At 35.6% G+C, this 22,785-nt stretch overlaps 1 protein-coding gene across 2 annotated transcripts; it reads right to left on the bottom strand.

Moving 5' to 3' along the window:
* Positions 1 to 309: 309 nt before the first annotated feature.
* On the bottom strand, positions 310 to 14,259 carry LOC149084393 (uncharacterized). 2 transcript variants are annotated; one of them, XM_089235473.1, is made up of 4 exons: positions 13,947 to 14,111; positions 2,460 to 2,683; positions 750 to 922; positions 310 to 695 (listed from the first exon to the last, which is right to left on the bottom strand). In XM_089235473.1, exons 2-4 carry the CDS (start codon positions 2,672 to 2,674, stop codon positions 607 to 609), a joined length of 477 nt encoding a protein of 158 aa, XP_089091599.1. In that variant the 5' UTR covers positions 2,675 to 2,683; positions 13,947 to 14,111; the 3' UTR covers positions 310 to 606. The 2 variants fall into 2 exon arrangements, with proteins under 2 accessions (XP_089091599.1, XP_089091598.1); XM_089235472.1 differs by having other exon boundaries at positions 310 to 922; positions 13,947 to 14,259.
* Positions 14,260 to 22,785: the final 8,526 nt, after the last annotated feature.

The following is a 22,785-nucleotide window of genomic DNA, read 5'->3' as shown; positions in this document are numbered from 1 at the left end:
TCTCCCGGGTTCGCTCACAAATACCGCACGGTAATTCGATGTGGGAGGCATAGAAATCGCCAACTCTTTGTCCGATCGTTTTTTTTTCCGCACAACGATGATACTAGCGCGTGCAGTGAATTTTTTTTTCTCTGAATATTCTGAGTGAGGATGGACTACTTGCGTGACGTCACGGGCAGCGTCTGGAGGTCTTCTCTCTCTCTAGGAGGTTTTGCTTCAACGCATGGCCCCCGCCAAATGGTTATCAACGGCTGAAGATGGTATGTGTGTGTGTGTGATTGAGAGATCGTAGATTAAATAAGCTTAGACTGTATATAACGTGCGATTTATTGCTTGTGATGTAACATTAAATGCCTGTATATATTTATACTTATAATATTTACATGTGGCACGCTCATCTCATTCATCCACACAATCGCATTCATCTCCGATTGATCAAAATAATATTAATTATACAAATGATGACAAAAGAACAATAATAATAATATGTACGAAACAGAGTTATTTACATGAATGATAACAATGGCATTTGCTGTATACTAGATTGAAACAAAGATGTGTGCTCTTTTATCGACCAGTCACTTTTTTTTTATGATAGTCTTGTGTTCACCACCAACCAGAATCTCCGCCTCCATATCCACCTCCGACTCCACCGCCACCATATCCACCTCCGACTCCACCGCCACCATATCCACCTCCGACTCCACCGCCACCATATCCACCTCCGACTCCACCGCCACCATATCCACCACCGCCACCGTATCCACCGCCAATTCCTCCACCACCGTATCCGCCACCGAGTCCTCCTCCACCGTATCCGCCACCGAGTCCACCACCGTATCCACCGCCGTGTATGGAGCTGGCAGATGCCCAGGGGTCTTGTACGAGTTGAGCATGAGCAGATTGACTATGGGTGTGGACTCTGCGGAGTAAAATTTAAATTATAATTATAAATGAACAAAAAAAAAGACATTTCCAGCTTTTATAAAACGCTCGAAGAAGATACTCAGCTTTTACTCTGCCTTCGAAGAAGCAATTCAGCTTTCATCAACTCTCTTAGAAGATTTGTTTTTATGCTGCTCTCGAAGAATTAATTCCGTTTTTTTACGACCCCTCAAAGAAGCCATTTAGCGCCAATAAGATACTTGAAAAGTAATTCAGCTTTTAAACGACCCTCAGAAAAGTAATAAAACTCATACGACCCCACCCGGAGAAGAAACCCTAGTTTTTATTCTGCTCTCAAAGAAGTAATCTAGCTCCTATACGACCCACCCTCAAATATGTAATCAGTTTTTATGCTGGCCTCGAAGAAGCGATCCGGCTTTTATACGACCCAGAATTAAATTGGCTTTTACACGACCCAGAATTAAATTGGCTTTTATACGACCCAGAATTAAATTGGCTTTTAGACGACCCAGAATTAAATTGGCTTTTATACGACCCAGAATTAAATTGGCTTTTATACGACCCAGAATTAAATTGGCTTTTATACGACCCAGAATTAAATTGGCTTTTACACGACCCAGAATTAAATTGGCTTTTACACGACCCAGAATTAAATTGGCTTTTAGACGACCCAGAATTAAATTGGCTTTTATACGACCCAGAATTAAATTGGCTTTTATACGACCCAGAATTAAATTGGCTTTTACACGACCCAGAATTAAATTGGCTTTTATACGACCCTTCCAGAAGATACTTAGTCCTTATGCTGCCCCAAAGAATTAATTCAGCTTTATACTATCCTAGATAAAATAATACATGTTAATTTTTTTATGCTGCCCTCGACTGACTGACTGACTGACTGCGTAGACTGCATTTTCTTGCTGCCCTTGAAGAAGAAGCTATTCAGCTTTTATAAGACTCTCCGAAAAGATTTTCGGTATCTATGTATGCTGCCCCCCGGAAGAAGTATTTCAGTTATTATACCACTCTCTCAGAAGATATACTCAGCTTTATACTATCTTCGAAGAATTCATTCAGATTTTATACGACCCTCAATTAATAATTAATACGACGCTCGAAGAAGATACTCAGTTTTTACTCCCTTTTACTTTGCCTTGAAGAAGTAATTAAAATTTCATACGCCCCTCAGAGAATTAATTAAACTTTAATATTACCCTCGCAGAAGTTACTCAGTTTTTACTCTGCCCTCGAAGAAGTAATTCAGCTTTTATACGCCCCTTAGAATATTAATTAAATTTTAATACCACACACCCTCGACAGAAGGTGGTGCGCAGTTTTTACTCTGCCCGCGAAGAAGCTTTTCAGATTTTTTTTACTGTGCTCAATTAAGTTTAAAGGCCCGTTTACACGAGGCTGTTAAACCGGACAATACCCGGGAGAGAGCTTCTTGAAGAGTACACAGTACTTTCTCTCTCTCTCTCATTCGACTTCTTACTGATTAATTAATCGTAAAGAGAAATGGTTTTCCGTTATACGAATTGAATAATACTTACGGGTATGAAACATGCTTGTCCTTGCCGATCTTGATTGGGAACGGAAGCGGCAGCGGGACAGGTACGAACCTAGGCTTGATGGCTTTGGCTATGATGTATCCGACGAAGAGCTTCTTCAGTCTTAGGGAACTACCAGCTTCCGCCCTTGGCAGTATCGATGACCCGATGAGTAAGGCTGTGAACGCTAAAGCTATCGTTAACCTGCCGTTGCTCATGGTGAGTATCTGAAACAATACGATATTTATTAAGAGATGTATTCGATTACACAGTCTCGGCAAATTTTGTAATTTCTGAATACAAATTCAGTTTCGAAAAATGCACCGAAAACTCGATTCAGTCTAAAACATGGGCACAGGGTGGTTTTTTGGGATTCATCCCCCCCCCCCCCTCCATTGACAAAATCCTGCACACTATACTTGTTGTAGAAAAAATGTAGTACAGTCGACCCCGCTTAATCGGATATCAACGATTCCAGCACACAACATCTGATTAAGAGGGGGGGGGGGGTATCCGATTATACGGGGATCAATTCAATTCCCATTTTAAAACATTAGTATATACCAGGGGTTTCCAACGTGTAAGCTCTCGCGGAACCTTTAATGACTATGAAGCAGTTCCGCGGAACCCCTGATGATTATGAAATCGTTCCACGGAACCCTTGATGGTTATAAAGCTGTCCAACAGAGCCCAAACTAATTTTGGATATTTCTTTAATTGAAGTGGTATTCTCAAGTCCGTCCCGACATAATGATGGGGAAAGGGATCTCACTTAAAATGATATGCTGGGGCTCCACCTCCTAATTTAAATACTTCATTCTCAGAATTTCCAATAAAGAACATCTTTATATACGAGTAAACCAATAACTAGAAAATTTCTTTTCTGTGAAAGCGCTCCGGGATCTGATATTTTTGAAATTCCGTCAAAAATCAGAACGTAAATCAAACGTCACGGAGACTGATTCCACAAAATAAAACGTTTGATTCCGCAGAACCCCAAAAAAGTGCTCACGGAACCCTAGGGTTTTGCGGAACACCAGTTGGAAATCTATGGTGCAGACTTTTTTTTGAAAACTGATGAAGGACCAATATTAGTAAAGCTTCTCGAATAAATCAGACATGAAAAATGAAACGAAAATTATATTTACAATCATCACAATACCTATGAGATTTTTACTTTTCATTAGGAAAGTTAGTGCTCTCTATTGGCTCAACAGAGAACAAAAATAAAATAATTAAATGTAAGTATAATGAAGTCAACACTCCCTATAGATACGATCTTATCTATGCGGGTGTTAGCAGTGCCGTCTTAAGGCATGGGCCTACCCGAGCGCGCGGCCCGGGAGCCTCACAAAAATGGGATCTGGTTGAGATTTTCGAAAATTTGCCTGGTAGGGCCTCAGAAATATCATTTGGCCCGGGGGCCCATGATGCTCTTAAGACGGCCTTGGGTGTTGGGCCAGTGCCCATTCCCTCAAATGTATTTATTTAAACTTGGTAACATATTTCCATTAGTTACAAATATTTCATTCAATAAAAACATTGATTGTAGTTGATGTGTGTTAACAGTTGACGTGTGAAGCGTATGTTCGATTCGATAAAGCTTCTCTAAATTATGGATGTTGCGTTGTTTCAAGGGCTCCTTAGAAAAGTGATATCCGATATGATATCAACCTGAAATCGATCCGAATAGTATCTAAAATATGAGCGTTGTTTCAAGGGCTCCTTATAACGCGGTGATATCATTTCCAAAATTCATCGGAACCTTGAAATTTTGTTAAAATAAGTGGATGTTGTTTCGAAGGTTCCTGAGAACGCGGTTATCATTTCAAGGATACTTCAGAGCCCTGAAATAGTTTCGAGGGCTCCCTAAAATATGAATGTTGTTGCTGCAAGGACTCTTCAGAACACACTGAAATAGTTTCGTGTCTCCTTCAAGGGCTCCTTAGCACGCGGATATCATTTCAAGGATTCCTTTAGAGCAGCGGTTCTCAACTGGTGCTCCGCGAAGCCCTTGGGGTTCCGTGTGCACTCTCTAGGGGCTCCGCGACAGTTCGAGGAAAACAAAAAAAAAGGGAAATTGAAAAAAATAATTAGAAATATTTTTAAATAATAAAAATAAATCACTAATTTCGATGAATAAATAAAAAATAGGCCTAGAGGCTCCGCCATAGAAATTATAGGCCTGAAAGGGCTCCGCGAGTCAAAAAAGGTTGAGAACCGCTGCTTTAGAGGAAACGTGAAGATTGCTTCGGGGGAAAATTATCAAAATAGGGGGAACTTCAACACTGATTCCATGAGAAAAATTTTGGTGCCGTAAGATTATCCGTTTAAGCGGGGCATACATTATCCGATTAAGCGGGATCTGACTGTAAATGGTTTCAAGTGACATAAAATTGTGAGCTTTTATAAGGGAGATATGCACACTCACGGATTGGCAACTTGAACAGATTGAAGTAGATTGACGATTCCTAGAACATTTATGTATAACTTCAAAGGTCCCCTTTAGACGTGAACAGCTCTTCAAGGAACTCCATAAAACATTGATATTATTACACAAAGGCTCCCTAGAAATATACATACCATTTCAAGAAACCCTGAAATAATTTCAATAGTTCCAATAAAATATGGATGTTGTTTACTTCGTCCCAGGACCCTGAAATGGTTTCATGGGTTCCCTAAAATATGTATGTTGTGTTGTTTCAAGGGCTCCTTAGAACACAGGAGGAAATGATATCCGATAGGATATCAACCTGAAATAGTTTCAAGGGTTCCCTGAAATGAAGGCCACCTAAAATGTGGAAGTTATTGTTTCACTGATTCTTCAGATCACTGAAATAGTTTCGAAGGGCTTCTTCAAGGATTTCTTAGAACGCGGATATAATTTCAAGGATTCCTTTAGAGAAGTCTCCTAAACTTTTTATTCCATCGCCCCCTTCATCAGAAATTTTTCCCTCTCATCGCCGCCCAACTCAAGTAAACCCATAGGATCCTATGTTAAATCAGTAGGTTCTATCGCCCCCCTTGGACCATTCCATCGCCCACCAGGGGGCGATATTGCCCACATTGGGAAACACTGCTTTAGAGGAAACGTGAAGATTGCTTCAGGGGTGATTCACAAGAGCGAAAAAGATTGAGATACGCTATTCCATGGCATAAGGTAGTAAGGGATCAGCACCTGTTTCTCGCATGGGCAAACGGGGCACGTGCCCAGGGCCCAAAAATTGGCATCCTTTTGTATTTTATGCTCACATGCACCCCCCATCTCCGCTTACGCCTCTGCGCCTGAAATAACACAAGGAGCTCCTAAATTCATATTATCCAAGTGCTAGAACTAATGAGGAAGAGGCGCTGGGAAGGGGGGGGGGGTGTTCCCCAATTGCTTTGGTTCGATCAAGAAAACCCTCAAGGGCTAACACCAGACTCGATATACTTATCAAGAATTGAATGAATAAGTGGCAGATACTGATGGCTCATCAAGGAAAACGTCAAATAGAAAGTGAAATTTTACCCCCGACTTTATATCGGAAAAACACGAAAGAAGAAAAGAAAATGCCATTCTATTAAAAGGTAAAAATAAACAAACTCCGTCATTAAACAGAAACATGAAATCATCCTCCCCCTCCATCATCCAAATTGTGCCGAATTTATTTTTGTCCCTCTGAAGGGTGACCTAAATATACAGAGACTGTTGTTGTCCCGTGGGCAGTTTTCATCTGAAGAGGAAAAACTTGACTGAGAAAGAATACGAGTGTTCACATGAAGAGAAAGTGGAACATTCCTGTGTTATTAAAGAGGCTTTCGCTTTTCTTTGGTCCAGTTGCAGAAAAGAAAAGAAAGAACTGTAAGGGATGACCCGAAAAAACACGGTGGGAAATACCATCCGTAACGAGAAAAATTGCGTTGTTTTTTTTTTTGGGGGGGAATCCGTCATTTTCCTTCCTCATCATAATCGATCTGTAATGGCTGAGAAGGCAAACTGGGATTTAATACTAATTTATTTAGTATATTTTTCCTTTATTTAGAAAGATAAGTGCTTGAATTTTTTCGACTCGCTTGCCTGGGATTCCCACGTTCTCAACTACCTTCCAACTGAGATTCGAAAAACAAATATCTTGCTACACCCCCGTGTTTTTTTAAGCTTCCGCGAGTGCAGTGGCACGTCTATTTAGAGCAGATTCCCAACGTGGGGCCCACGCTCCACAGGGGGACAGTTTGATTTTTAAAAGGGGGGGGGGGTCAATTTCAGAATGAGTTTTCTATTAAGACTTGGGGCTTTTTTAATTAAGTAGACTTTCTTCCGATTTTCAGCAGGTACAAAGAAAGGGGGTATAGAGAGAAGTGTTTCATTGAGAAGAAATCAGCTTTACAAAATATCTGGACTTGTCACTGCTAAAATGAAAGGCAAAGAGCACGAGATAAATCGTCAATGCCGATAAGAGGATTATATGACTTTGCAACCAGCTGTACCACATGAATTTTTTTTAACTGTCCGCGGAACACGCTGACTCCCCCCCCCCCCTCAAAGCTTCCAATAGCTCAATGAAAATTTCAAGCAATAATGACCACTGATGTCTTAACGGGTTGACCAATGGGTCCCAGAACGAGGGCTCCAGTCACACGGGGGGGGGGGGGTTCTAATAATTAAAGATTTGTTTCCCCGCTCATCGGTGATAAATACTGAAAACTTCAAAGTCAATTATCTCCGTTAATATAGCACTAAAAAAAGCAATATTTTGTAAATCCCTGAGTCTCAGAGTCTGAATTAGATTTCACTCTTTGGAACTTTTATCACACAGGTTCTACATAAAAAGTTAATTTTCCTGTTTTTTATGTACGCGACCGCTTGGGAAATCTCCGGCATTTTGAGTAAACGCACGTCATTTGAAAATTTTTCGTAGTTGAAAGTATGTTTCTAATGGCAACAGGGGTAGATACCCACTGTACGGGACAATTTGGGACAGCCTGTATAAGAACAGTACTTTTTATTTCTAAAAAGAGTTGATTTCTTGTCAGTGTCCTTCTTTTCTTCTCTTTTTTTGTATAAAAAAATTGTGCTCAGACATGTATAAAATCGCATCAAATTGAGGGAATTGGAAATTAATTTCAAGAAAGAGAGCAATTATTCAACTTTTGCTAAGCAAAATTTCATCTGTTTATAGCTAACAGTAAATTATAGGCAAAAACTGCATATTTCACCCTTAATTTAAGATAATTAAAAAAAACCACTCTTATTAATTAAACTGCTGCGTTGACGTATTGTATCAATCAGAAATATGCTAACAACACCCATTTACATCTGTTTTTGTAACAAACAGATTCCCGATGCTTTTTTTATAGGAGTGACCCATAGAGGGTTAACGACATTAAGTTCAGCTCTGACTTCAAGGATAATGGATGCTAAATTGTCGAAGTAAGGATTCCCCGAGGTTCTTTTACGTGTTTTCGTGCAATGATGGCTACAATTTGGATTTGATTTTACTGTGTTAATTATATTTTTTTTAAATAGAGCTTCATCGAAAAACAAAAGTACGTATATAAACTATACTTTTAAATCATATTAAATAATTTTATTGATCATTAATAATAATTTGCCCGACATTGCACCGATTTTACTTCGATTTTTCAGTTCCATGTCTTTAAGGTGAAAGTAGTTCCCATCACTAGCTTTCGAAACTTCAGGTGGGGGGGGGGGAAGGGATCTTTACCCAGGATATTGCTGAGGAGGAGGGATGTGTTCCAGGATGTGTCCTAGCCAGACGCTCTAATTTTTGACATTGTGCGGGGCCGCATTAGGAACTTCATTGAAAGCTGCGGCTAAACTATAATAAACATTATAATGAATGCATATAATCAAAGAGCCACGCATTGAAGACACTAAGGCAGGGATTACACTAGGAAAGTTTTAGAAAAATTCATTCATAAAGCTTGTGAAAAGTTCATTTATAAAACTTGTGAAAAATTCATTTATAAAACTCGTGAAAAATTCGTTTATAAAACTCGTGAAAAATTCATTTATAAAACTTGGGAAAAATTCAACCGATAAGCTCACCATTCGCTCGAATGTAACCGACCGGCTAACTGGTTGTTGTTGTTTTTTTTCACGTTTTGTAAAAGATCTTTTCTAAAACTTTTATAGGGTAATTCCGGCCTAAGAGAGAGAGAATTCTTGGTATCCCCAGTGGTAGACCGAGGCCTTTTTCGATATATTAATTACTACTATTTAACCGTGCATGAACCTCGTACACATTCCTCTGGAGAATTCCTAACGAATCGATACATGCCGGAACGTGTCTTCGGAGTGAATGCTTGGATCCTACCGTGAACGTTATGCGCGTTTCGTGTACTGGTGGTGCTGCCGACAATTTGCTTCCATATTTCGAAGTGAAAATGGTGGATCCCCGAGTTTTCATATTATGTAAGTATCGCGTTGGAAAGGGGTCTGGCTGCTCTTTGTAGAAAGACTTTTTCAAATGATAGGCTAGCTTGCACTACAGTGCTAGTCCCCAAACCTACTAGAGACTAGTCTCTATCTAGGAAGCTTTGGTTGAACCAACTAAGTATATGTAAATATCATATTGAAGACCGAGTTGGTATCGGAGAATACCAACTGATACTCCATTGAGGTTCTTTATACGTATATGAATACTACTGTATGCAAATAATTTTTTTCTTGTTTTAACATAATGTATTGCGCAGCGGATGCATGTGTGTAGCGGGCGTTTTTCCGTGAGTTCCGCCGGAATTTAGTCATTCAGTAAGTGTATAAGTAATTTTTTGAACACTAACATGAAGGGGAATAAACACACACATATAAAGACACGTTCGAATACCAGCAACTACTGAAGTAAACTAACCCTTGCGTCGAAATTTGCATGTATGGGTTTTTTTTGTTATAACTCCGTTTACCGTTATCGATTGCCGCGTCGTCCCAAACCTGATCTATCGTTTCGGAAATGTTTATACCTTCGTAGTAATAGTAGTGAAACCCCTCTCTTTCTGACACTCGTGGGATAAAAAAAAATGTCCGTAAAAGAGGAGTGACCGTATCAGAGGGAGGTTCCTGTTTGAATTGTATAGTATAAATAATAACTGAAATGGTTCTTAAATTAAATATGAATGAAATTCTGACAATACGAGATGCGTTTAATGTTATGAGAATGCACAATTATCTCATAGATACGTATAATTACAACATAAATATCATACAAAGTTTACGTTCGGAATTTACATCTTCCGGAAAAACTAATCAGTTGATGTTTGCCGAGTTTTGCTGAGTATTTGAACTCTTTCAAAATTTATTTTAATTGGAAAGAGTCGATGCAATGACTTTCCGTCATTGCGTTTACAGGAAAATGTATTTGAGCAATGCATGAATTTATTTGCAAGAGCATGAACTCCAAGTTTACGTTTTCCACTGTATTCGAGACATCAATTTTTCTCTCAGTGATAGAGAGCGACGAATTTTCATACTACAGCTCTCCATATTAAACAGCTTGGAATGAAGTAAAATATACGAACGAACACAACCAGGAACACGTGATTTCCGATTCTAAACGCACCGGAGTTGCCAAAAATTAACCCCAAACCAAAATTTAATTCAAACGTAGAAACAAATGCAGTGTAAAAAAAGCTGATCAAATATTAAAACTTCTTTCATCGAGTGAGACCAAAGTTGCAGTTATTGGTATCCATACAGGAATGCTAGACCAATGGAACGAAGGATAAAACTTGTGTCCGTGACCGTATCTTAGGATGACCGTTAAACAGGGGTTCGAAATACATTATTTAAATAGGCTTTTTTGCCGGGAAATTTTTATTTGGCCGTGAAACAGGGATGATAGCATCTGAGGGAGGGGGGGGGGTGATCGTTAAGAGGAGTGTTTTACCATATCATCTATGTAGAAACGATACAAACAACATAAACACTTACAAATCTGAAAGTGCCCATCGGCGATAAAGACCGTTTCTTGTTCAGTTCGAAAGAAACGTCCTTGAGCCTTTTTTTAGTTCTTAATTAAGGACGGGAGAAAAAAAATTATCTGACAAAATTCTATTTGCCTTACGCGAACTCTCTCTCTCTCTCTCTAATCCTAACTTCTACTAAACGCTCTCTAATTAACACTAAACTTCTAACTCTAATTAAAGCTAAACTTCGCCAACTTCTCTGACTAATGGTTTCTAATTTACTTCTACTAAGGATGAAAAGTGGTATTTCACCTGATTATGTTAGGCATTTAGGGTTCTATCTACAGGGAAAAAATCATTGAATGCTTGACAAAGCGTCCTGGTTTTTTCGGTTTCGAACAGGTTACCAAAGGGTTAAATCACACTGGGAGTAATGCAATCAATTATCTGATATTGGTTAAATGATTATTTTATTACAGACACGCTGATTTGAATTTATTAATCGTTTGTTTTATGAGAGAAATATTCAAAACTTTTATGGATTTTTACAAAATTAAAATGTGTTTGATGGCACTGTGATATAACGGGCTTTTTTTAAATTTATTTTTCAAGGTGAATGAGACGATCACCACCGCTCGCATCAAGAATTTCCAGAGATATCCTATCTATATATATATATAAAATTGATTTTCTATCTGTGTGTGTCTGTGTGTATGTTCTCTATACAAATCTACAATTTTAGATCGATCGTCACCAAATTTTGCATATATACCAAAGGGGACCCGACTTGAACGATAGGATACTTTAAAATTTCGTCAGAGCAGGGCAAATGCCCCAAATCGGCAAAAAACTGTCGGGCAACAATGGTTTTTGGGCCTCAACAATCACTTTCAGAACGTTTACTTCGGTTACCGTGGCAATGCGTTTCAGACGTGCATATTCCAATTACAATGATTTGTCACTTCTTCAATGCCGCCAGTATATATATATATATTTAAATAATTTATGTCTTTATAATGGTTTGCCACTTTTTCAATAGTCGTCAGAATCATCATCAACATCACTTTGAGGGTCAGGCAAAGGATGATCCCCATAGAAATCAGTGTTAAAATTGCCGATTTTAGTGTAGAAATGCGGAAATTTAGAGTGTGGTTTTCTGTCACATCAATAATTTTAAAAATTGTATAGAATTACCGATTTTTGAAACATAGAGTTCGCTTAGAGATACGAAGCAAAAAAAAATTGAATATGAAGTAATTAGTCGGACCTACTTTTGAGTTGAATATCCATACAATAACTTTGATGTCAACTTTTTGTATTTATATTTTCTCAAGCATGAAAATTAATGTCTCCTTATTGTCTTTTAATATTCAACTGCATAAATTCATATAGTTTACGATGTTTTAAAATTAAAGTACATAAAATAAAAAGTACATCGAAAAAATTCCACAGCCTTTAATTGAGCAATTTTTGAAGCAGAAACAGGCAGACATGGATAACTTGAAGTTCAGGGGGGGGGGGATCAAAATACCTAACGCCCCTTAAAAAAGGAAAAAATATATATTCATTTCTACGTTTGCTTAAATCTAGATTTGTTTATTTCATGAGTCGCGCAGGAAGTCGCCATATATTGGTTAACGTGGACACGGTTTGTATGTCCCTCAAAGAAAGATGGAGATATCACGTGATCTAAAAGGCCTCATTGAATGAAACCCGGGCAGCCCCGGGTATTATAGCTAGTCCTTAATAAAACTGTTAATTGTTATTTAAAAAAAAAATACTGTTCCGTCAATCATGAGAGAGAGGGAGACTTCATCAGCCAGAAGTAACTGAGTCATTGATCATTTCCGTCGCATCATGGCTGTTTTGTACACACTAGAACTAATAACTGAAATAAATAATTTAGAGTCGATTCCGATCGTCTGAAGGAAGTATACCATTCCGTTGATGGAATTAGATCTTACATCTATAAGTAGCTTTAGGTTATCGAGTGAAATGTTCTTTTGCGTGGCTTTCAAGACCAGACAAACCCAGCTTAACTGGGTCTGAAAAGCCTATGTTGGGGAAAGCCTAGTACAAGTAGTAGCCAACAGTAGCCTACTCTTACTGGCATTGACGAGATATCTCGCCTTCTTAAAAGTCTTTCATTTAAGCAATGACAATGGTATCTCATGTTATTAGCATGTTATGCTCATATTTGACACTGTCGTGAACCTGACTCAGGAAAACGTCAAAAAAAAAAAAAAAAAAATTAGCCAAATGTCAAAAAAATAGTTCTTACGGCTGGAATCAATACGTGAAGAACTATTCTATGAATCTTTTTTCCAAATCTCAAAAAATGTTAAAAAATATTCTTTTTTTTTTTTAGTTTCGTTTTTAAATTAATTTAAAATAATAATAAATCCAAAACTAAATATTAGTCATAGCCGAAAAGGACATTATAAATAGTAAGTAAAATAATTCATAGAAATTAATTAATGAATAATTAATGCAATTAAATACAGAAAAAACTAAATTTTCTAACATAAAAAACGCATTATCCAAGGGGGTGCAGGAAGGAAGAAATCTTAAAACCGCTGCTCTAAGCGAAATACAGATTTTAGCACCCAAGGTAGACAAAAAACATGGGCCCCAACATCTGGCAGTTCCCCAGGGCAGATTTTTCACAGACCTCTTCTATAGTGAGTTTATGGTGTAAAGCAGCGTTTCCCAAAGTGGGCAATATCATCCCATAGAGGGTGATGGAAGGGTTCAAGGGGGCGGTAGAAGCTTTGGATTTAGTATAGGGTATAGCTTTGGATTTAGTGTAGGGTATAGCTTTGGATTTAGTGTAGGGTATAGTTTTTGATTTGGTATAGGGTATAGCTTTGGATTTAGTATAGGGTATAGCTTTGGATTTAGTGTAGGGTATAGTTTTTGATTTGGTATAGGGTATAGCTTTGGATTTAGTATAGGGTATAGCTTTGGAGACATATCTATGGGTTATCTTGAGTTGGAGGGCGATGAGAAGACCAAATTTTTGAAGAAGGGGATGATAGAACAAAAATTTTGGGACACTGGTGTAAAGCGATAAAAAATGATAAGAATTGTCCCAGGTGCCGGGACTGGAGCCCTGTCAGCCGCACCCTTGTGAGGGCAATGAGACCTATGATCATCACCAGTTTTAAATTTGCATCATAGCTAATTATTGAAATCTAATATTGAACAAATAAAAATTACTCAATACCCTATCCCAGTGTTTCTCAAAGTGTGCGTCAGGGCTCCTAGAGACGTCGCTAACCTTTGTCAGAGACGTTGCGATGTTAAATACCGATGTTCTTGTTTACATATCTATAACTTATATGCAAATTTTGGCGAGACCGAAAATCACTAACTTTAGTTTAGCACCATAGCTAACAATTTCTATCTAACTTTGAACGTCACCCCACTATGTCCTGTATCCATAGAGCTAGCAGATGATTGATTGAAATAAGTGACGAAAAATCCATTCATTTCCAAGTTAGTTACTAAAATATCTCTCAATCTAAATTAAAATTTAAAAATTCAAAAAAATTTTAAAATTTAAAAAAAAAAATCACTTACTTGATTTTTTACGGTGAATAGACAAAAATATTCACGTGAAGAGTGTATTTGTATAATCAGTTCCTATCCCGTATGATAGATAGACCTTTCCTTGAAAAACACTTCAGACTACAGGGATAGGGAGTCAGGTATTTGTTTATCTAAGGGGAAAAAGGCTTTGAATGAGAGGGACAACTGGACAACCTGTCCTTAAATAGTTCCATCACTGCCCATGCTAATATCGGTTTGCAAGAAAGAAATATGCCCCAATTGGGTATTTCTAAGGCGCGCATACATATATCCCCCCACGGTTATTGGTACCAAAAAAAGAATCATCACTCACCCTCTCTCTCTCTCTCTCTATGCAATTGTTTCTTTGATACAATTTCTTTTTTTTTTTTTCCTGTAACGAAAAACCTGACCGGTTTGAGGACAGGAAATACACACAAAAAACACGAGAAATAAACAAAAAAAGGGTTGAGAGAGGAGAGAGAGAGAAGAGAAATCTTATATATCTCTTCACTGTGTAACTTTCACCGTGTCCTGATTTTACGTAGGACGAGCACGTATTTGTGACGATACCTACCTATGCCATAACTAGAATAGAACCCGGTGTGAGATGACGACCACGAAGTCCCGTAAAACCACTCTCACTGTCTATATTTTGTTTGTTGTGTACTTTTTTTATTCTTTGTTGACCCGATGGCCAATATTATTAGGCCTCTCATACTTCTGGTTCCGCCACCACCACGAAAAAAAAAAAAAACCCCATAAAAATTCGCATATCTGTATTAACTATCTCTGGCGGTGGCTAAAGGATCGCCTGTCAAATCAGGAAGTAAGATTCTTTCTATATCCACACCGTTTCCTTCCTCGGGGTATTTATTCCAGACTTTTAGGCTTATAATGCCTAGGTCACGGTGTGGCTGCGGGACCGGCCTACTCTATACACTAGCGGCTCGATACTTTTTGTTTTTATTTTCCCCGTACTTTTTGACGTTTGTGGTTTTTTTTTAAAGGTATTTATGTTCAATTAGCATGTCGGAGAGATTATTCGGACTTGATCAATGTCCACATTGTCAACATTCATGTCAGTCGGGTACTTGTAATTATTTATATCGACGGATATTTAAACCATTGATCCGAGTGTCCATTGTTTTCGGTGGAGAATTTCAATTTTGTAAACGTGGTTACTTTTTTTTTTTTTTTAGAATTTTGGCCTATTCTTGAACCTGTTTTATGCGTATACTCAGGGCCTGGTTTCTACGTGGACATGTGGGACATTTTTCCATTGTCCTCACTTTTGATGGAGTTTATCCACCCATTAACTTTGACCTTAGTTGTTTAGGCTCCTTAATATCAAATTTGCCTTGGGCCAAAGTTAAAGCTGAATTTGATAAAGAAAATATTTACACGAAAAATCACTTTCATGAAATCTTTAGAAATTAATGAAATTTAATTTTCATTAGTTATTTTCTACGGGATTTTAGTTATACATTTTCTTCAATGTGGAAAGTGAAATTCTTGACTTTTTACATTTCATGTGATTTTTTTCATGAATTTTATCAACCTATTTCTGTTTTTCATGATTGTTATCACCGTTTCCCTTTCATAATTTTTACCAAAATTCTTTTTAAATTTTTCATGATTTTTTATTGGAATTTTTTTCATTTTCTATTGCTATTTTCGTTCATGAAAATATTTTTTGTTACTTTTTCCATGAATTTTTTTTTCCATAAATAATCTTTGTTTCAACTTTTGCAAAATATAACTTCATACCCAGTTTTGCCCGTATATTATATAAACCAAACAAAGAAATTCACTAAGATGTTTCACTCTTGGAAGCAAAATATATTTTTCATGATACTTTTTATGAGTATTTCAATGGAAAAATTAGCTTTATGAAAAAGACAGAATATTATCTCATGATGTCGTTTCATGAAAAAAAATTCAAGTTTTTCTTGTACGCAATAACAAATTACAACTTCATGGAAAAAGCACTCATTATATTTTAGATTTGCAAAAGTCATCAAGATAATCAGTATAATTTATTGTTCATGATACTTTCTGCGAGTTTTTCCATGGGAAAAAAATTTAAAAGACAGCATCCTATTCTTTCATAATGTCATTCCATGAAAAAAGCTTCCCTTATATACAAAAAAAATTACAACTTCATGAAAAAGTGCCCATTTCGTTTAAACATTACAAAAGCCATCAAGATGATCGGTATAATTTATTCTTCATGATGCTTTTTTGTAAATTTTCAGTAAAAAAAAAACACCATCGCATGAAAAATAAGTAATTTCTTTCATGATATTATTCCATGAAAACATTTCTCAAGTTTTCTTTGCAATTACATAACAATCTTTAAACCTTAGAAATTACAACTTACGATGAATCGTACGATTTCCATAACTGGTGGTTTTTCTTGTATTCAAAGCCTTTTTTACTGACAGAAAACTTTCATTTACGGGAAAATTATCTTATATTTAATGTGAAAGTTTATTTCTCCATTAGCGGGAAATCATTAAGGTACGGGAAAACTTCAGTGGAACTCAAAATGACTCAAAGATTATCAAAAACTATTCATATAAGCTTGATGATATTCACATAAGTGGACTTTTTTTTTGAAGAATCGATTTCTCAGTCGTTTTTTAGACGATAAACGATGCGCTTTTCGACCTCAAGACTATTTAGTATATACAATTATGGAGAAAATGATTTTTTTATTACCTTCCTAAACAGCCATATTATGATGAACTTCCATTATTTCGCTTAACTGTTCGTTAAATTACTCGAAATATGGTCAGTCACTATTACACCCACATTTGTTCACTCGACCACATTAAGATTATTCAGCTTTGAATCTGATCTAATGCTAAAGATTTAGTAACACCCACTTTTTACGCGCTGCAATCATCTGCAAAAATATTGCTTCCGCATGATTGTGTGTCGATATGCCAATATTCACCGACCAACAATTTATAGACAAAGTGACATCGCTAAAGAATGGATTCGATTGCCCTCACCCTAACTAAAAAAAAAACAGGTCGTTTGTATTCACCCCCCCCCTCCCCGGAGCTTCAACGGAGAACCGGTGGGCCAGATGTGGCCCTCAGAACTTTTTGCCGTGGCCCGTCGACAATTCTGAGAAAATAGCTATTTAAGATAGAAAAACGATTAAATTACAAAAAAAAAATCGTTAAAAGAAAGCCCTGGCCATTGAAATCTGTACTGCTGTATTTAGAAATGTGAGATACTTTCCAGATTCAATTGTAATGCTGTGCATAATTATCTACAGAATTACTGAGAGAAATAATTAAAGAACTACTCATAGAAATAATTGCAGAACTATTGATTACTGATAGAAATAATTGCAGAACTACTGATAGAAATAATTGCAGAACTACTGATAGAAATAATTGCAGAACTACTGATAGAAATAATTGCAGAACTACTGATAGAAATAATTGCAGAACTGATGGAAATAATGCAAGAACAAAATTGATAGAAATAATTTCAAAATTATTGAGAGCAATTTCTCATAATTATTAAGAGCAATAGTTCATAAAAAAATTAAGAATTTGTGAAATAAATTATTTCATAATAAATGAAAAAGTAATTTCAGAATTGATGAAAAAATTGTTTCAGAATTATCGGAACGAATTTCAGAATTAATAAGAAATAATTAACGAAAAAGATCGGAATCAGTGAAAGAATTTCTTTCAAAAATAAACAAAAACTCAAATTTAATGAAAGAAATAATTTCAGAGTAAATAAAAGTGTTGAATAATTTGGGGAATCCTTTCTTTTTAATAACGGAGAATAACACGGTATGAATTGGTGGCCCGCGGATTTCACGGAATGTTCTAATTTGACCCGCTACGTCTAAAAGATTGAAGACCGCCCTGACTTACACCATAAAAAACTGCGTTTGCATTAATCTTCATTTCTATGGGTTTATGTTTTCGTTTCCAGTAAAGCACGAGAAAAACAATTCATTCTATGTTTTAATTATCGCAAAACGACGGTATGCATTGATTGGCGACAAATAATATCAAATGAAGCAAAAAAAGAAGAGCGGAAGAAAGTCTTTTTCAAACATTATTTGATCATTTTTGTAGCACCACGGTCATTTTCTACACGAAAGATCTAATTAGAGTCCGGACCTAAAATTTATTGCCGATTCCAAACTGCAGCGTATCGATATTCGGGCTTTTATATACCCGCCGAGAGGTTTGTGCGCTAACCCTTCGGGGTGGAAACTCCTTGCGGTAGCAATCTTTCTCTGTATGGTCATGTTGTCGCTGTTTTTCTGTAGCGCTTCTGTGTCAGGAAAGTTTCTGACAAGGACGAATCGCGTATCAAACTCGCGACACCTCTAAACATCCTTTGGTACTTTGTGTTGGTATCTTACCGACCTGGGCTACCGCGCACTGAAATCATCCAAATACATCCTCCAAATATATCATCCAAACAAATTAGTGGTTCTCGTCATCCCGAAAATATCAACGTTAAATTTTAGGAACATACAGAAAATGGGAAATTTATGTATCGTACGAAGCGAACGTATAGGTGTGTAAAAAAATTTATGTCCGGTTCAAAATTTCTACATGGCGTGGACATGTCAGACCATTTAATGTGCAGATTCGTTTAACCCTGGTTCCTACGTTCAGAAAGAATGGAATTAACTCCACTTGAGTTTGGACCATATCCAACTTTGATAAAACAATTTGCCCTCATAACAAATATATTGCACGAAAAAAAAAAACTAATTCACTATAATTAAATTTATTCAACATGAAAATGATTATATGCATACAAGAAAAAATATTATCACCTGTATTAATTACTTCCCACTGTAAAACTGATACTATACATAAAACGGATACTTTCCAATAAGAATCCGTTGTACAGTGGAAAACTAAATCCAACGGAGTTTTTGCGTGAATCTTTAATTAATTGTTAATTGGTTGACGATGTCGCTTTTATTTTGTCATGACGGCTTGCTGCTCACTCGGGGACGGTGGGCTCTTATGTGAATCAATGTATAGATAATCAAGAGCTGTGGCCGCTCCCTACCGTCGCGGTTGCCTCCGCACCCCCGTCTCGCCACGTTCGCAGTTGGGGGGGGGGGAGAAGATCCCCCTGAACCCCTCCGACTAGTAGTCCAATAGTATACATCTTAAAGAGCAAACACAAAAGAGTTCCGAGAGAGAAAAATAAAATCAAAATAGCATAGGCCCCCCCACGACTAGAATTCTGCCAGCTCTTAACGCATCCTGTTGGAGCCGTAACTTCAACTGATGGACAGTGGGACAACTCAGTCACCGGTCAATTGCCTATGTTGTCTTAGCAAAACATGTTATGTAAAATAAGCTTCTAATTTATTTTCAGTTTTTCTTACGTATGGATTGAATTCGTTTTAAACCAGAATATCCATGTCTAACACCAACCGACCTTCAATGCTGAAAGTGAATAACTTTAATTAAAATTGTAATTCTGTTTGTTTTAACTAGAACTTTTACAATCTTGATGCAAAGTCGATGGTATGTGGATGGTATCTGAAAACCACTGTACTCTGCAGAGATGAAAATCTTTGTCACTTCTATGCCCAACACCAATTTTCCTATCTCTCGGGCACTTATGCATATTTATGGGGTTGGGGGGTCCTTTCTGATAAGAATAAAAGAAGTTGAAGATTCTAAAAAAATGAAATGTTTTTGAAGTTCTAAATATTAAAAATATCAGTGTTCTGAATATGGTCACTAAAATTCGCAAATAAACATAAATACTGTCGAAATAAGCATTTATGACAATAAAATTAATTTTTACAAAAGAAGCTCAAAATTAGGCAAAAAAAGCATTCACGGCATTTTACCTCAACTTCCGGGTTCTAGTGATAATATGCGATCAGTTAATCATTAATGAACCATGATTACTTTTATCAAATAGTTAGTGCAAAGTATTTGAATTATTAGCGCAAAGTGTTCAAATAAATAGTGGAAAGTATTCAAATAAATAGTGGAAAGTATTCAAATTATTAGTGGAAAGTATTCAAATTATTAGTGGAAAGTATTCAAATTATTAGTGGAAAGTATTCAAATTATTAGTGGAAAGTATTCAAATTATTAGTGGAAAGTATTCAAATTATTAGCACAAAGTATTCGAATTATAAGTGCATTTATATATTTCCTCACTCAAACCATAATAAATAAACAATACGAAATGCATTGCAATGGACATCAAGTTTTTAAACGTTATTTCAATAGTTCAGGCTCATGAAGGCAGAAGAGACATCATATTAACCGATATCTCACTGTATCCGATTATTCCATAAGTGGACGTGACTTATCAAAATAATCAGGTATTCTGTAAATTTTTGAGAAATTAATTTTTCGGATAAAAGAAACGATAGGAAACCACCAAAAAAAACCATGTCACTCTCTTAAATTCATACGCATAAAAATCAGAAAGCGTCATTTCAAGTCAAAGAGCTCAAACACTTTTTCCATGGCTTAACGTTGATAAGTGGGAAGAGAAAATCTTACCAACCGATATTTGAGTATATCCCATTTTGTTGTAAGTGGGATCAGCATTCTTGAAATTGGTGAAACGTAAATTGCAGCACATATTTAAAAAAAACAGTTTTTCCAGAATAAAAATTAAACATATCGTTCTCAAATACACATAAAAATCGGAAAATATCATCTACAATGATATAGATGGCACTTAAATTATTATAGACGCTCTAGTGCAAATGAAACTGATTAAAGGTGGTAACTAAAATTTGACATAGTTATTAAAACTGAAATTATTTCAACCGATATTTGACTTTGTCAAATTTCACTCTGATTAAATTCAATTGTAATAAATTTTATCAAAATAATAATGTAAATTTTTTTTAAAAAATTGAGATTAACATAATTTTTAAACATGCATCAATTCAGAAATGAGTGTTTTAAATCAACAGCAGATGACGCTAGTAAAACAATTTTTCTGTCATGCGCATCTCAACACATTTTTAATCACTCTTTCGATTTCTTAACAAAATCACACATAATTTTTAAAAATGCCTTTTTGCTCAAATAATATGTCTGAGAAATTGCAACACCCCCCCCCCCCCCCCATCACCTACAATGACGGAAATAAGACTGAGGGCAATCGACCTGTTGCGGAAACAAGTTGAAAATCCATCCATTTTAAGGGCAATCAACCGTAACCTGGATGGACAAGTGAGTAAGTCAGTGAGAAAATGAGTGAGTGAATGAGTCACTCACTCGATCACTCACTTGGTCACTCGCACGGTCACTGACTCAATCACTTCCTCACTCACTACCTTATTCGCTAGTTTATTCCTCAACTCATCCAGTCACTCACTCGCACACATATTCACTCACTTACTCGCTCAGTATTAAAAGTCAATTATTTACATTGACTCAATAATAATAAAGAAGTTAATGAATGTATAATAATGAATAAAATATTAATACTGAAAATTATTATAAAAAATTAATTTAAATTGAATTTTCATATCATAATATTGTCATATTTGCCAAAGTATAAATCAATCGTATTTGCCAAAGTATTTTCAATTATAAGTTTTATACTTACGATCATATTTATATCCTTTTTATGAAGCTAATTTAGAAAATAGCATGATGTTTTAATTTTAAATCATCCAAATTATTAGTTTCTTTCAATAGTAATTAAATAACAAATTTAGAAAACGGATGTAAAGCGTTTCTAAGAAACGATCTTAATTCCATCTCACGTATAAATAATCTAATAATAGAAGCGGGAAGAAACGTAGCGAATGTCCGACACCAATTACGTCATAAACCAACGCTTGACCCCTTTCACTTTCGATTATAAAGAAGAATAATTAATTATAATAATACATCAACTATATGTTATGACCAGGAAAAAGAACATGATTCCTAGTTTATTTTTGGTTTTAATGTATTACACGTGAAACCTACATTTGTTGCCTTTCCATATATACACGGGACAGGTTTTTATAATTTACATTCAACCAACATTAATTTGTATTTATTTTTAACATTCCATTTAATATTCATCAAATTATTTTACCCGTATGAGAATTTAATTATATCGATATATTTTTACTTTTTTTTCTATCAATATCTTTGAAATTAGAATGAATTTACTAATTTTGGTTTGTAAGATATATTATTTTCCAAAAAATTTACAATTGTGCCTTCCTCAAAATAATCGAAGTTGATAAATTGATTATATTATGTTTTATAGTTATATCGGATATATAACAGGAATAATTTTTTTTTTGAGTATAGGTCTTATTATCTATAATAAAACTATCATTTATACTTATGATGGAAATTATAGTAGTAATTATGTGCTGATGAGTGTATATTCAGCTCATGAATTTAAAGAATTGGAATCAAATATATTTATATGCAAACATGTATATAATTTTTGTTGAAAATTTCAAAGTTTTATTTAACTTTTACTAAACATCTTTTTTTATTTTTGCTACTTTTGTTTTCAATTTTTGTTAACTTTATTTTTAATTTTTATTTTATTACTATTATTCTTACTATTAATTTTTATTTTATTAAATTTTTGCTACTTTTACTTTTGATTTTTGCTAATTTTATTTTTAACTTTTGCTAATTTTATTTTTAACTTTTGCTAATTTTATTTTTAACTTTTGCTAATTTTATTTTAAATTTTTACCAAATATTTTTGATTTTTGCTAATTCCCATTGAATTATTTAATTTTCACTAATTTTTTTTTAAACTTGATTAATTTTTTTTTTATTTCATCAAAAAACTATATTCGGATTTATTTTATTCTCAAGTTTTCATTTAACTTTCG

Source organism: Pholcus phalangioides, unplaced genomic scaffold (genome assembly GCF_987345545.1).
Source record: "Pholcus phalangioides strain wild (caught in Gottingen) unplaced genomic scaffold, Ppha-v1.0 ptg000008l_1, whole genome shotgun sequence".
NCBI lineage: Eukaryota > Metazoa > Arthropoda > Arachnida > Araneae > Pholcidae > Pholcus > Pholcus phalangioides.
The sequence above is the reverse complement of the archived record's forward strand: the minus strand, read 5'-3'. Positions and strand labels throughout refer to the sequence as shown.

Coding starts and splice junctions, on each gene's coding strand:
- LOC149084393 (XM_089235472.1), bottom strand. CDS start 2,674: ATGAGCAACGGCAGGTTAACGATAGCTTTAGCGTTCACAGCCTTACTC. Junction 923..2,459: donor GACAAGCATGTTTCATACCC/GTAAGTATTATT, acceptor TTTACTCCGCAG/AGTCCACACCCATAGTCAAT.